The sequence below is a fragment of the Rana temporaria genome, chromosome 5 (genome assembly GCF_905171775.1).
Source record: "Rana temporaria chromosome 5, aRanTem1.1, whole genome shotgun sequence".
In the NCBI taxonomy this organism is placed as follows: Eukaryota; Metazoa; Chordata; class Amphibia; order Anura; family Ranidae; genus Rana; species Rana temporaria.
In genome coordinates this window covers 68,905,907-68,922,169 of record NC_053493.1, presented here as the reverse complement: position 1 = coordinate 68,922,169, position 16,263 = coordinate 68,905,907, and the positions used below count along the sequence as shown (strand labels likewise).

The 16,263-nt window shown below is 40.1% G+C and overlaps 1 protein-coding gene across 7 annotated transcripts in view; it reads right to left on the bottom strand.

Annotated features, from left to right (window-relative positions):
- The window catches only part of DIP2C (disco interacting protein 2 homolog C), a 612,079-nt gene that overhangs the window by 182,142 nt on the left and 413,674 nt on the right, over positions 1 to 16,263 (bottom strand). For all 7 annotated transcript variants that reach the window (XM_040352676.1, XM_040352677.1, XM_040352682.1 and 4 more), the window contains one exon: positions 10,769 to 10,833. In XM_040352676.1, the coding sequence (XP_040208610.1) occupies positions 10,769 to 10,833 (65 nt within the window). The remainder of the gene's footprint in view (positions 1 to 10,768; positions 10,834 to 16,263) is intronic.

Below are 16,263 nucleotides of genomic sequence, written 5' to 3'. Positions count from 1 at the left end.
AAATGACATCGCAGCCAGGTGTAGAAGACGACGGTAATTCCAAACAGGAGCCATTTAGGCGGGTAGAATCCCCAGAGTCAAAACAAATGAAAATTGAAATTTTTTGTTTACAGCATATCTTTAACCACTTCCGGACCGCCGCATGTACATTTACGTTGGCAGAATGGCACGTACAGGCACATTGGCGTACCTGTACGTCCCTGCCTAGACGTGGGTCAGGGGTCCGATCGAAACCCCCCCCCCGGTAAATGCGGCGGTTCCCGTGGCTGTCCGAGCGATCCGAGATGAGGGGGCGGCTGTTCGTTTTTGTCCGCCCCCTCCGGATCGCTCTCAGCCAATCCGCGCGCTCCCCCGTGTGTCACTTCCTCTGCCTGTGTAAACACAGGAAGGGGGAAGTGATGTGATCTCTCCTCTCGGCGGTATTTTCAACCGCCGCTGAGGAGAGATCACATCACACAGTGAGTCTGCACAACACTACACTGACACACACTACACATAGGCACATTAACCCCTTGCGATCATCCCACCCCCCCACCCCCTGTCACTGTATCACTGAATGCAGTGATCATATATGTACTGATCACTGCATTTAGTGTCAGTGTGACAGGCAGTAAGTGTTAGGTTCAGGGTAGCCCCCGTACCCCCCCTAATAAAGTTTTAACCCCTTGATCACCGCCCTAGTTAACCCTTTCACTCCCTATTGCCAGTGTCACTAAGCGATCATTTTTCTGATCGCTGTATTAGTGTCGCTGTTCCCGCTAGGTAGCTATTTTTTTTTATTGCAATTTTTTTTACTAAAGACATGTGGCTGAATACATTTTGGCCTAAATGTTTGACTAAAATTTAGTTTATTTGATTTTTCTTATAACAAAAAGTAAAAAATATTGATTTTTTTTTCAAAAATGTCGCTCTATTTTTGTATATAGCGCAAAAAATAAAAATTGCAGAGGCGATCAAATACTATCAAAAGAAAGCTCTATTTGTGGGAAGAAAAGGACGCGAATTTTGTTTGGGAGCCACGTCGCACGACGTCATTTAGCAGCATATTGGTCCAGTCCTTAAGTGGTTAAGCAAGATTTTTGCATACTAATTTTGCAGGGTTTTTGTTTTATGCTAGAAATAATTTTAAACCCAGAAAAGACCGACTTTGCATGAGGACTACCTTCCAACACAATCCCCTCCCTAACCAAGACACGGGTAAACCCTTCCTCTGACCAGCCACAGTTCACCAGATTTATCTATTAACACACGCAACTAAGCCTTGCTCATTTTTCATAAGCTGCCAACCTTCACTGCTTGAAAGTGCATAATCAAACTAAAATCTGGAGACTGGAAGTACCGGTACTTATCCATGTTGCTCTACTTTAAAAATAATAGAAATAATGACATCCTGCAATCAGCTTTTACATATTAGCAATTCATCTGCTGTATGAGAATATTTCCAATATATCCATATTTCTCAGTACCACAGAATGCAGCTATAATAGCGGGATAGGTAACTTCCAGATAAAGTTTTCATTGAAATGCATCTCTTGCCCTGTTTGAATCAGAAAATCAATGCTCAATCTCCTAAGCACAACCAACAAAGCCATTAATAGCAAGAGGAAATATTACCCATAGCAAAACCGAACACCTATCAGAAGCAAACATTGAGCTTTTGCTGCTGCCAATCACAGAGGCCAGGTCTCTCTCATCAGCACTGTACCCTTCTGAGGATTCAGTATCCAAGTCACCTTCATGCATCTACTTGAAATATGAAGCGTCGAAGTCACACTGATCATCAAAAAGGACAAAAACAAGGTATAGGGAAACAGAGGAGGTGGTGGTATAACATTCCTGCAGACTTCCTGAAATGAGAATGATTCTCAGTGCACAGGAGTAGTCAGTTTTTTTGTAAGGCTTTCAAAAATAGGCACATTCCAGAATGGGGAAGATTCAGAGTATTAGAAATGATGTTAAAGAACTGTTTTATTAGGTAAGAAGTGGCTAGGTCCTAGTAATTCTAATGCCCCGTACACACGATCGGAAATTACGACAGCAAAAGTCAGATGTGAGCTTTTAACCTCCCTGGCGGTATGAATCTGTCTGGAATTAGGTACCAAAAGCGGAACAATTATTTTGCAAGGAAATTTGGCGTTTTATACTGTAGGCCTGCAATTCTTAGGAATAACTCATTGAAATCTGTCCAAACAAGAGTCTAATAGGCATCCCGGGTATGATTTTTTTTTAAAAACAAAATTATAAATTATAATATAATAAATAATTATAAATAATTATAACAAATAATAATATAATTATAATAACATTTATTCAATAATGTAATCAACTCAAAATCACTGAAATTTGCTCAGTTGCAGAATTGTCGCTGTCATTACATTTATTTTTTTATGACGAATTTCCCCACAAATCGCTATCGCACAATTCTGCAAGTGATTACAATTTATTATCGCTGTTTTCTAGCTGCTCTAAAACCATTTTTGACATAAAGGGACACTTTTGGTTGCTATGGACAATCTACAGTTTGCAGGCAGAAAGAACAGTTTTTATTATATAAAAGAACATGCAGGACACTGGGCAGACCACTAGGGACAAGGGGGGTGTGTATTTTTTACATACAGTACTGTAATCTATAAGATTACAGTATACTGTATGTAATGTGTTTGTTTACTTTTTTGAATTTGGCGCCGTGTGTATGCTCCATCATACTTTTGCTGTCGGAATTTCGGCCAACAAAAGACAGAGCTGGTTCTCAAATTTTATGACAGAAAAAATTCCTATTGGAAAATCCGATCGTCTGTAGCAATCCTGCTGTGCCAAATTCCGACGCATGCTCAGAAAAAATTCAACACATGCTCCAAAGCATTGAACTTAATTTTCTCGGCTCGTCGTAGTGTTGTACATCACCGCGTTCTTGATGGACGAAAGTTCAGAGATATTTTGTGTGACCATGTGTGTGCAAGCCAAGCTTGAGCGGAATTCCATCGGAAAAAACATCCAAGGTTTTTCCGATGGAAAATCCGATTGTGTGTACGCGGCATAAGACACAGAGTGACTTTTTGTCTTTCTCAAACTGGGAATTACATATGCTTGCCACACCTAGGACTAGGGAGAGAGACTATAAATCTTGTCTCAACCTCTGCAACAACTCAAAAATACGCCCCTTCCTATCCATGACACCACAAAACTCCTAGTTCACTCCCTGGTTATCTCTCGCCTCGACTACTGCAACTCCCTCCTCACGGGATTACCTTTACACAGGCTATCCCACCTTCAGTCCATCATGAATGCTGCTGCCAGGCTCATCCACCTTACCAACCGCTCAGTGTCTACTACCCCTCTCTGCCAATCCCTCCACTGGCTTCCACTCACCCAACAAATTAAATTCAAAATTGTAATAACTTACAAAGCCATCCATAACTCGGCCCCGGCTACATCACTAACCTAGTCTCAAAACACCAGCCTACTCATTCCTTTCTTCCCTCCCAAGACCTTCTGCTCTCTAGTTCCCTCATCACTCCCTCCCATGCTCGCCTCCAGGACTTTTTCCGAGCCTCTCCCATCCTCTGGAACTCCTTACCCCAATCTGTCTGACTATCTCCTACTCTGCTTGCTTTTAGACACCCCCTGAAAACCTTCCTCTTCAGAGAAGCCTATCCGGCCCCCACCTAACAACTGTACTTTTACTTTACTTTCTCCATCAGATCATTCCCCACAGCTATTACCTTTTGTATCACTTGACCCTCCTAGATTGTAAGCTCAAATGAGCAGGGCCCTCCGATTCCTCCTGTATTGAATTGTATTGTAACTGTACTGTCTGTCATAATGTTGTAAAGCACTGCGCAATCCTGTATAATAATAATAATAATAATAATGAGGCTGACACCTATCGGAGCCCAGGATAGTGAAGGCCAACAGGTTCTATATAGTATGGGGTGTTTCTACTTGTTTTATTTTGTTCAGGACCAAACTTTAAAAAGTATAAAATTGTTAGGTACTAAGTACTATTTTTTAAGTGGGGTACTGAATGGGAATCTGTCTTATTTTTAAAATGCAGCCAGGTTTAGTCTGCTGTGTACTACTTCTGCTTTCAGTTTATTGCTCATGCTATGAATAACCTGCATAGTTCAGGCAATTCATCTCCCACAATTCAATGGGGTTGACTTACTAAAGGCAAATCAACTGTAGGGCTAAAACAACTAAATTGATTAATCGACATCTAATCGATTATGAAACTTATCGATTACTATTTTCATATTCGATTAATAGGCCAGCCATACAGAATGCATTATTTGTTTACATATCAGAAAATACAGTGCAGCCCACATACAGCTCAGTACACCTTCCATACATGTCAGTAAGTGCCTGAGAACTGGTGAATGTGAGGAGCAATGCCTCATGGGACATGTAGTCCTGGGCAGGAAGCGAGTGTTTCTAAAAGGTAGAATTTTTTTTTTACCTTGCTATAGGGGCACTCTATACTATACTTTGCAGCTTGCTATTGGGGCACTCTGAAGGCAGAAGCGTCAGTGGGGGACCCCAGAAGAGGAGAATCAGGGCTGCTCTGTGCAAAACCATTACACAGAGCAGGTACGTATAACATTTTTCTTAAGTTAAAAACAATAAAGCAAGACTTTAAAGACTCAGGGAAGATCAGCATCTGAATCCAGAGAAGGTGGAGGCTGATAGACTGGCGGTAATATAAGGCATTACATTTAAAGTAAACTTTTACCAGTATTGTGCATTATATTTAAAATGATTATATTCATGGAAAAAAAAAGTCTCCAGCTTTTATTACTACTTTAATATAAAAGATTTACATCTCCCCTCCACGTCTGACTCGTAGATATAATGCCCATATATCCTACTTCTAGGTGTATTTATATATATATATATATATATATATATATATATATATATATATATATATATATATATATATATATATATATATATATATATATATATATATATATTTAAATAAAAATATAAATATTATATATTATTACTTTCACTGTTTCACAGTAAAAAATTAACCCCTTATAGTAGTGATTATCTGCTTTTTTTGTACTATAAATGGCCAATTTTTGTTTTTTGTTTTTTTTTTAGTTTGCAGTTCATTTAACAAGGTTTCCTATGGGACACGTTTACATCTTAGCTTTTTTCAGCCGCTGTGTATTTGAAAAAGGTCAGGGACTTTTTTTTCAATGCAAAACGGTGCTTTTTTGGTTCAATATACTTCAATGGAGAAGCTGCAGAGACGCATGTAGTAGTGCGTTTTTTGCAGCAATTTGTGTTTTTTTAAATCTGCCCAACAACAAATTGGTTAAGAAGAAGCAAAAAACACAAAATCGCAGCAAAATCACGTGTGAAAAAATCAAAAACGCACAACAAAAACATAAACAAAAGCAAGCTGCATAGGTGTGAACCAAGCCTTTAGCTTAACCACTTCCGTACCGCACATAGTCATATGACGTCCACAGAGGGGATCTCCCATCCCGGGTGGACGTCATATGACGTCCTGGGTTTTGTGAGGGGATATCTGATTGATGTCTGCAGCTAGAGGCATCATTCAGATATCATCATTGATCCTGCGCACCATAATAACGATCATAGCGGCGGTTCCGCTGCTTGATCGTTCTTATAGGCGGCGGGAGAGGACATCCCCCCCCTTCCGCCGCCATCCGGTGCTTCTCCGGGCTCTCCCGTGCCATCGGGGACCCGGAGAAAGAATCGTCCAGCGCCGGATGGCAAGCATAGAGATGACTGGTGACCAGGTGGTCACCAGTCATCTCTATAACCGTCGGAGGCCCGGGCGTGATGTGATGACGTCACGCCCGGGTTCCCGGAAGTAAACAAAGCTGTGATTGCGTATAGTAAGCATGAGATCAGTGAATTTTTTTTCACAATCTGACGATTTCCAGCCTGGAGAAGAGATGTGGTGTCTTATTGACGTCCAGCCCTGCCCCGCCCCCCTACAGCTAGAAAACATATGAGGTCACACATAGCCCCTTCAGTGCCCCCTAGTGGTTAATTGCTAAACGGCAATTGTCATTTTCACAGTAATCAGTGCATTTTTCGCTGTGAAAATGACAATGGTTGCCAAAAATGTGTCAAAATTGTCCAATGTGTCCGCTATAATGTCGCAGTCACATAAAAACGCTGATCGTCGCCATTAGTAGTAAAAAATGTATTATTAATTAAAATGCCATAAAACTATCCCCTCTTTTGTAAACACGATAAATTTTGCACAAACCAATCGATAAACGCTTATTGTGATTTTTTTTACCAAAAACAGGTAGAAGAATACGTATTGGCCTAAACTGAAGAAAAAAAACTTTTTTTATATCTTTTTTGGGGATATTTATTATAGCAGGAGAGGTTTCAGCTGTCAGAGGCGGTAAGTAACTGCATGGGGTGACGAAGCTAAACAAACTTAAACTTGTTCTTTAGCAGCTGGTGGGATCAAATACCAGCCACACAGGAAGTGCATTGTTTCAGCGGTCATTGTGAGATGGGGCAACAAAGCACAACTATTGTGATGCAGTGCAAAGCAGAAAGCAAGACCTGAATTTATTATGAGCAAGTATGGCTACCCTAATGTACAAAGTACACCCCTCACATTTTTGAAAATATTTTATTACAGTGGAACCTTGGATTACGAGCATAATCCCAGGAGAATGCTTGTAATCCAAAGCACTCGCATATAAAAGCGAATTTCCCCATAGAGGTCAATGGAAACAAAAAAAATTTGATCCACATTGAAGTTATTCGCAATCCAAGGTTTCACTGTATATATTTTCATGCGACAACACTGAATAAATTACACTTTGCTACAATGTAAAGTAGTGACAGTAGTGTACAGCTTGTATAACAGTGTACATTTGCTGTCCCCTAAAAATAACTTGACACACAGCCATTAATGTCTAATCTGCTAGCAACAAAAGTGAGTACACCCCTAAGTGAAAATGTCCAAATTGGGCCTAATTAGCAATTTTTCCCCCCAGTGTCATGCGACTCATTAGTGTTACAAGGTCTCAGGTGTGAATGGGGAGCAGTACAATACACTGCATCAGCATGGCAGTTATCCAGCTGGATCTCCCCATGAACATACTCTTAATGCTTTATAAAATACTGATCAGAATATTTACATCACACTCATCTCTGCATATAAAAAAAGTGATAGGACTATATAGTCCTTTCAACAATACCTAGTGAAACTATGCATTTGCTGGTCATTGTTATTTGGGAACAAAGATCCCTCTCATGAAAATATGAGGCACCCAGGTGGAGTGAAGTGGAAAATGGTCTCAGACAAACAAGGCAACACAGAGTGGGCTTTGTATGAGGATAATGGCAGGTGTACAGCATAGTGAAGTAATCATCCCATGCATCACTACTTATTCTAACAAATGGACAGCTGTTGTCAAACCACCACAAGAACAAGAACAAACAGTGATGTGACTGAAATGGAGGATTATTGTCCAAGTTATATGTTTGTAAAAGATCCTAGATGAAGAGGAAGTGCCTACGTACAGCAGGTGGGTTATGATTCTATTTTCAAAGCAATCCCCTGCTGCTAGAAGCTAAATTACCCATACAACAAATGGCCCTCGGTGGAGGACTCATCTTGTGAGATGACCACGGTGTGCAGTACACAGGAAACCGCACAGTACAGCCTGTTAACATCTGCACAGCCTTTTCTGGTGTCCTGCTGGAGATACCGAAGAACGATCTTTAATTATGCTGTATACTGCTGCAAGTACAACAACATCACTCTAAGATACACAGCCATTATTCTCCATCTCTAGGTACCCTATTATAACTTTATACTGAACATTAAAGTTGGACACCAATTATAGGCCACTTCTAGTATACCCAGACACCTAAACAATTCTTTTTAGAACTCCTTTACAACGATGATTTAAAGGTTAATTGCCACTGTCTCCTTGCATTTTGATCCATTGTATTAATCCCTTGACCCCTCCATGATTCCATTTTCCAGGACACTGAATGGATTCAACACTACAAATAATATTAATTACAACATAATTTATGTTATAACTTTTGTATAGGAATATTTGCTAGACAAAATTTACGACAAAGTCCATTTTGCAGTTTTGTTTTGCTTGAAATGACACATTTTAAGTATTTAACACGGTATCCAATAAAAGCTTAATCCATAAATTGAGATCTGCTGGTATTGACAATAGTGTATGTACCTGGATAGAAAACTGGTTATGGGGGCATGTACTAAGGGTGGTGATAAATGGTGTATCTTCTGATCTGGAGTTATAAATGGGATGTCTTCTGATCTGGCCCCTATCAGTAGGAGGAATAGTATACCAGAAAACTGGTTATGGGGGCATGTACTAAGGGTGGTGATAAATGGTGTATCTTCTGATCTGGAGTTATAAATGGGATGTCTTCTGATCTGGAGTCTTGGAACCAATCCTGTTTAACTTGTCCATAAATGATATAGAAGTCGGGATAAATCGTTTAATCTCAGTGCTTTGCTGATTATACAAAGCTAAGCAGGGCAATAACTTCACAACAGGATATAGCAACTTTACAGGAAGACCTCGATAGGGTGAAACAGCAGGGTGGGTAAACAAATAACAAATGAGGCTCAATGTAGGGAAATGTAGAGTAATCACTTTGGAGCACATAATATGAATGCAACTACACACTAGGGGAAGAACTTCTGGAGGAATTGAGGGTGGAAAATATCTGGGCGTCCAAATTGATGACAGATTCGGCAATAGCATGCAATGGTAAGCCGCAGCAAGAAAGGCAATCAGAATATTTGACTGCATTAAAAATGGTATTTACTCAAAAGATAAGACTATAATTCTACCATTTTACAAAATTCTGATCCAGCTGCATCTTGAGTATGAAGTCCAGTTCTTGTTACCAGTCCTCAGGATAGATGTGCAGGAACTGGAGAGAGTCCAGAGATGGGCAACAAAACTAATAAGGGGTCTGGATGATCTCAGTTATGAGGAACAACTACAGACAGTAAACATTTTCGCTGGAGAAGAGACGGGGGATATTATAGAAAGCTACAAATATATTAAAGGTGATTCTAGAAAAAGGGAGAAAACTAGTCTGTATCAGGTCACTCAAGAAGACATGTAGCCACTTAATGAAGTTGGACGAGAAGCGTTCAACCTTAGTCTGAATAAGGGGTTCTTTATTGTTAGAGCAGGAAGGATGTGGAACTTCCTTCCACAATCTGTGGTTTAGGCGGGTACGGTCACTAATTTAAAACAAACTTTTAAATGGGCATATTACTGAACACATTACAGGGATATGAAAAGTGATAGAAACATAAATACACACACACACCCAAACAGGTTGAACTGGATGGGCTGGTGTCTTTATTCAACCTTACTATGTAACTATAATTTTGCTATAATTGTACCTAAATTCCTTTCAACGGGCAAGCAGGTAACGTCTATGTTAATATTTATAATACATTATGTTGACAGCACAAGTTGTACAAGATCTAAGCAGGGAGAGCTACCATGGGGGGGAGGAGATTTTATCCCCTTGATTGGCCCAATTAGAAAACAAATGCTGAAGAGGAGCCATGCAAAGTGATGGAATGTACGTGTACTAGACAGTTAAAAACTGAGGGACATCATCATATGTATTTTTTCACTGAAAGGATGGTCGTTTTCTGAAAGTCACACCGAAGTTACAGTATATTATATAGCTACATTCGATACAAAATCTGCTTGGAGAAGGATCTTCTTTAAAGATAAAATTAAAAATGAATACTTCCCGCTCAGGGCCTTATTTTTTCATCCAAACATTGCTATTGTGTGCCAGAATTCTGGTGACTTAAAAGAAAGTTTTGCTCGAGTTAATAATACAGAATATTATTCCCAAATGCATCAACTAGACTCCTTGCTATCTTTTATATACAGAAGACTGATGCAGATGGTTCTCACTGCCAATAAACAGAATCTGATTGGTGAAACATCACACACAGAGAGGTAATTATGTAGAACATGCTTCAGGAAGCAGACACATGTTGAAGTCAGTCTCCAATGGATTACACAGAATGAGGTAAATTTAGCGGATTTTTATAACTATGGCCCAGTTGCAATGTTTGCTGGAGAGCATTAGCAATTTTTAGACTGACTTTATTGTTGCCTGCAATTACTTTACAGGTATACAGATATACCTGATGATGACTATGCTAACTCACCCTCCCCAGCTTTCCTGCACTGATCTTCCCGCCCACATCTAAGTCCCAGCTGCTTAATTACCTCAGTAGGATAGCAGTATCCCATGCCATGTTTTCCTTTTGCCCAGGCTGGACTTTAGTTCTGTCCATGTTTGCACAGTAAACTGCTGTAGACTTGGATAAGGCTGTTCTCCGTGACCAGAAACCCTTGGAATACAGTCCTATACAAAAGTCTATGAGGGCTGACTATGCCGACATAGACCGTGCTCATGAGAGCCTGGAGAGGTGGAAACCAAGGAGCAGAGTGTTGCTGCCCAACTAAGCAGATGGTAGTGGTGGTGGTGTTTCTAATCTGCATGCTTATTGTAGGTTAGGTATATTTAATACTGAAGACACAGACCATCAGTCAACTGAACTTCCAGAAGCAATGGTCAGAAACAGCAGTAGTGTAGTTCTCTCACTACAGGGTTCCTTTAACCTTTGTTTATTAAATGTTCCTCGAACACTGAACTTTAGTATCCCAGGCACTTCATAACAAAGCTATAGGTAATAAACATGAAAACATTGATGTCTTACCGTAAGAATTCCATGCCACAATCCCACATCTTTCTTGAAATCCAGCACATTCACAATGGTTTCCGCTAGACAAGGTAAGAAAAAAATAAACGTTCATTTAAAAAAGCTGGTGAATGCGAAAAAAGCACTATTATAAGCAACAGATTTGTTCACACTGGGGTGTATGCTTATGCATTCTAAATGCATGTGAACAACATCTGCTTTATTAACCATTGGAATCAACTGTTTACACCAGTTGCTTTTTTGTAATCCTAGACAGACTCAAAGATGCTGAGACCAGGGCTCTGTAGGGGCCATACCATCTCTTTTCAGGGCTCCTTGTTTGTAAAGATGGTTCTTTTTGATTTTGTCTGCAATATTTCCCTGCTGCCAAATTAATTTGGGATCAATCAGATGCTGTCCTGATGGCAATGCATGAATAATAAACATCTGCTAGAGCTTTTTAGCAATAGGGAGACTATAAACCCTGACCAAATACCCAACTCCATGTGCAGAAATGCAACCTCAGGCCTGTAAGGATCCTCCACTATACTTCACTGTTGCCTGCAGACACTCATCCTTTTATGCTCTCCAGGTCTTTAGCCAACAAACTGCTTTTGGTTAGAGTCAAATATTTAAAATTAGTCCAGAGCACCTGCTGCCGTTTTTCTGCACCCCAGTTATTTTTTGCAAAGACAAGTCATTAAGGTTCATTTGTACATCAGAGGTATGACAGTTTTCCATGGAGTCTTCCATGAAAGCCACTTTTGACCAGACTTCTCCTGGTAGTTCCATCAAATTCCCACCAGTTTCTGTTAGTGGTACTGGACATCTTATTGTAAAGGGAAGTCAGCATGATGAGTCTTTTAGCGGTTGCACCACGTTTCCTTGGCTTACCACTTCTATTTTTTTGGGGGGTCTACATTGTTGTATGTTCCTTTGTACTTCTGCATAGGAGCTTGGACAGCACATCTGAAAACACCTGTCTCTTCCTTGAAATTTCTGCCTGTGGTAGACCTTGTTGATCCAGTAAGATAACCCCAGTCTTTCCATTGTGTAAGCTATTTTAAAACCTTAACTTGTTAGCAGAGCATGAATTTTTCTCCACCAGCTTGTTGCCTCCTCCACAGCTGAATCTGTTTTATTTAGTAACGGCTCACACTGGGACATGGTGTGGGAAACCCATGTTCTGTAGGCGTTTTCTGCACTGCATTCAAATTGAGCTGTGTCTGCGACCTGCAGCGGGTTTAATGTAAAGAACATCCCAAAAGCAGATAGCAAATGTAGTGTGTTTTTTAAAAGTAAATTTTGTGTAAAAAATCAAATGTACAGGTGTTGGCGCTAAAAACATTAAGGTGAATAATAAACATTCAGTGTGAACAGTATTAGGAAAAACAAGTAGTGATGAAAAAGCAAATAAATATATACAGTCCAAAGTGACAATGTTCCTGATGCCAGTACAGTGAAACGTACGTAGAAGCGCGGACTCGTCACTTCTGGGTCCTCTATGTGACATTCTTTTGGCATAACCAGAACGATGCGTTAATCGCACGCCGACGCATTTCTGACATATCCACCCACACATGCTGTAGACACCTTAGTGCTGGGCATAGCACAGTCACATGTCGGTGCAAAATCTTTTGTTATCTTTTAAAAAAAAAAATATTAAAACTTACTACACCATAAGAGATTTTTGTGTGTCCTTTGTGGAGTCTGTTCACTTATACTCAGACGTCATATGGAGGGGGTTACACAGCGGAGAGATACCTACCTAGGATTCCTCTGGACTGTTTCATCTAAGCACATTTTAACCTACTGTAAAAAGTGGTCAGACACCTTTGGTGAATTGCCATCTACCTCATGAGCACTCGTGGTGAAGCTTTTTGAAGGAACATCAAACCAGAAGATCCACATTTATTTATGGTGTTGGGATTGTCACTTTAGACTTATATATGTATTTGCTTTTTCATCACTACTTGTTTTTCTTAATACTGTCCACACCCAATTTGTATTATTCACCTTGATGTTTTTAGCGCCAACACCTTTACATTTGATTTTTTATACGGTTCGGTGTTTACACTTTCTTAAAGGGGCAGCTATGTTTAAAACATTACACTAGGCGCTATTTTCAACCCACTCGTTATTACTATTTTTTATGTGATGCAAAATGTATAGGATGAAAGCGTAATGCACTCAAATCTCATATGAATAATGACTGTTTGGTATAATTGTTTAATCATGCACTGTACCATATACCTGCAAATTCTTTAATCATGTACAAGTGTATCTGGGAGAACTAGTACAAAGGGTCGACACACTATATATTAAACGGGTTGTAAACCCTTGTGTTTTTTCACCTTAATGCATCCTATGCATTAAGGTAAAGAAACTTCTGACACTGAACAGCCCAGGCCCCCCCCTCCCCTGTTTTACTCACCTGAGCCCGTTCGTTCCCACGGCACAGACTCAAGTTCTGTGATGCAGATGAAAATGGTCATGATTACTGTGCACAGGTATGAAATTTCAAAATGTGTCCATTTGAATGGGAAATTTGATTTAATTTGGGTAACCAGTTCCAGCCTCAAAGATCCATTCGGTTGTTTATAAACACAACCAGTCTCGTAGCCCCAGCACTTTCTCAAATTGCTCAGTGTAGCCTTAGGCCCCTTTTACACATGTGCAACTTGTCCTGCGACTTGGGACTCCAAAGTCGCATGACAAGACGTACTTCATGATTTTCAATGAGAACCATTCATATCTGTGTAAATTCAAAGTAGTCTCTGCAATACTTTGGTCCGACTTTGAGGCGACTTGAAGTCCAGAGAGCTCAACATTATACAGGCATTGCTTCAAGTCATGGCAAAATTGCATGAATTGCAATTGCTGAAAAATTGCACGACTTTCAGGTCACACAAGTGTAAAAAGGGACGTTAATCAAATTTATGTGGGTTGGATGTTTTCCGTGTATTAGAGACAATAAGTCTAGAGGGGAATCAGTTTTCCTGAATCACTCCTCTACCATTCAGCCACTCGTCTAACTCAAATCACTGACTCGGCTTGAAACCAAAATACCAAATTCTGTGCAGCCATTGAACAGAACATGACATTTCCCTCAATCTTGTGCACCCTGGAGAGTCATTGTTGGCAGCTCTTCACAATCTTCCATTATCTGTCACTATGTTTCCTAACCATCTCCTGATATTGGAGAACCTCAACTTTCCCTTCCCCAGTGTCACCCATTATCAGTCACCCCTACCCCATTCACACAGATATGATTTATTTATTTTTTACGGTGGGCAAGACATTTTTTGGGCTTGCCATTTTATTTCTTCCACCAGCTGGCGAATACCTGAACCCCCAAGCACTGAATCAGGACAGACAGATCTCTGCCTGTAGACTCATCAGCTTAACCATTTGTCTTCACTCTCTACAGTAATCTGCAACTTTCATGCAGATCTCTCAACTCCCTTAAAGAAATCTGCTAACAATTCTTATGCGGAAATCTTTCAATTTAAAGTGATTGTAAATGATCACCTTGTAAAACAACCCATTCTGTTTAAAATAAAAATTAAAGGCAAACATTCGTGTATAAATTTAAAAACACATTATGAATACCTTTTTTGCCTTTTTTTTTTATAAGTGATCATATTCCCTCTGTTCTCAGCTGCATAAAAAGCATAGGGGAGGAAAAGTGGCAGCACACTGAGCTTCCCAATGAATGGCTGTGCGGTGGGGCCGTGTCAGGACAAGAGGAGAGAGAATGAAGTTCTCAGCCTAGCTGGAGAACTGACCATGGTGTGCTATCCGGCTTAGTGTGGTCAGTTTTGAATAGGAAAGCAATGGCAGGGATTTCACATGAAGGAAAGCAATACAAAGAGAACAGAATACTTCCTCATACAAGTACATGGTATAGCAGGCACATATCAGGATAATGAAGTGTTGGAGGTAATAAATGCTTTAAGGCATCTGGCTGCTGTGCTTGCCTCCCTGCACACTGTAACGCTACCTTTTCATCTGCACAGATTGCCAATATTATAATTTTTTTTCGCAACGAGTCTCTATGACTAAAAGGTACTATAAACGTATGACAAGGTGATACAAGATGCCCTTGGTTCTCTTGTATTTTGCCAGTCACTACAAATAGTAATGAAGGTGCACCAATGCCAGAGGAACCCTTCTGAACATATTTTCGGATTGTCACAAAATATTGCAGTTTTGGTCACAAGTTATTAAAAATTCATAAGCTTGTGAACACAGGCCTTAAACCTACAACACGTCTATTACATCTTAAGCCTCATACACACAATCGGACTTCCAACTGACTTTTCCCGTGGATTTTGCTCCGAAGGGAGTTGTCCGTGAACTTGGTATGCATTACACACGGCAGGACTTTTTCAGCCAACAAACACAAACATAGTGACGTAATAGACGTACTAAGTGTTTTTTCTGCTCTTTACCGCCACCCTTTGAGCAACTTCTGCTATTGTTGTCTGATCTTTAGCATTGGTTCTGAGCATGCGTGTTTGTACTTTGGACTTTAGTCCGATGGACTTGTGTACACACAATCGGATTAGCCGATGTAGGACATTTGTTACCGGAAAGTTTGTCTGTTCTCACAGCGAACATTTGTCCGATGAAAAAGCGATAAAGTTTGTCTGATAGAGCGTACATACGGTCGGATTGTCCGCTAAAACAGGTCCGTCATACATTTTTTGTCAAAAAGTCAGATCGTGTGTATGGGCCTTAACACTTCCTTCAAACCCAAGGTACAAAAGATCCTTACTGGTTCACCTTAATGCATGCAAAGACTGTATTCTGTTTACATGGAAAAATGCTTCGCTCCCTACCTTGGCCCATTGGTTTGCTAGGGTAAATGACATCCAGTGCATGGAAAATCTAACTGTCTGCAGCAGTTAAAAATAAATCCAAATCAATCTGGCAAACATGGCTTTATTGGATACATTCCACATTCATCTGCCCTACTGACCGGACCTCAAACCCTGCCATACAGAAATCTTACCTTCCATTTTTTACAGAGCCATTATGTGTTAATTCTGTGTTTTATGCGTGAGAAGCTGATGATCAAATGATGCTCATCCCCCACAGCGAGGGAGTGTCTCTGGCCCTCGCCAACAACTCAGGAACACCAATATCTGCCAAATCTACACTGTCCCCTTTTCCTCTGTTCTTCTCTCTTTTCTTTGGAATCCCTTGGGCTTTCGTCATCCCATTTTTCCTAAACCCTTATCTTATATTCCGACTCGTGAAGCAAATAAAACCTTTACACCTCAAACTGGTTCACGCTGCTTTTTCTTTAACTGGCACAGAGACATATTATGGAAAATAGTGTGAAGCAAACAATCTACATTGAGGACAGCTATAGTTTTGCTTTACACTTTATACTACAACTTCTGATGCCCACCTACAGTATGTCATTGTCTGTAAAGTATATTCATTTTGGTCTTCTATGTATCACATTCCATTAAATGTTTACAATGTTGAAATGTTTTTATGCC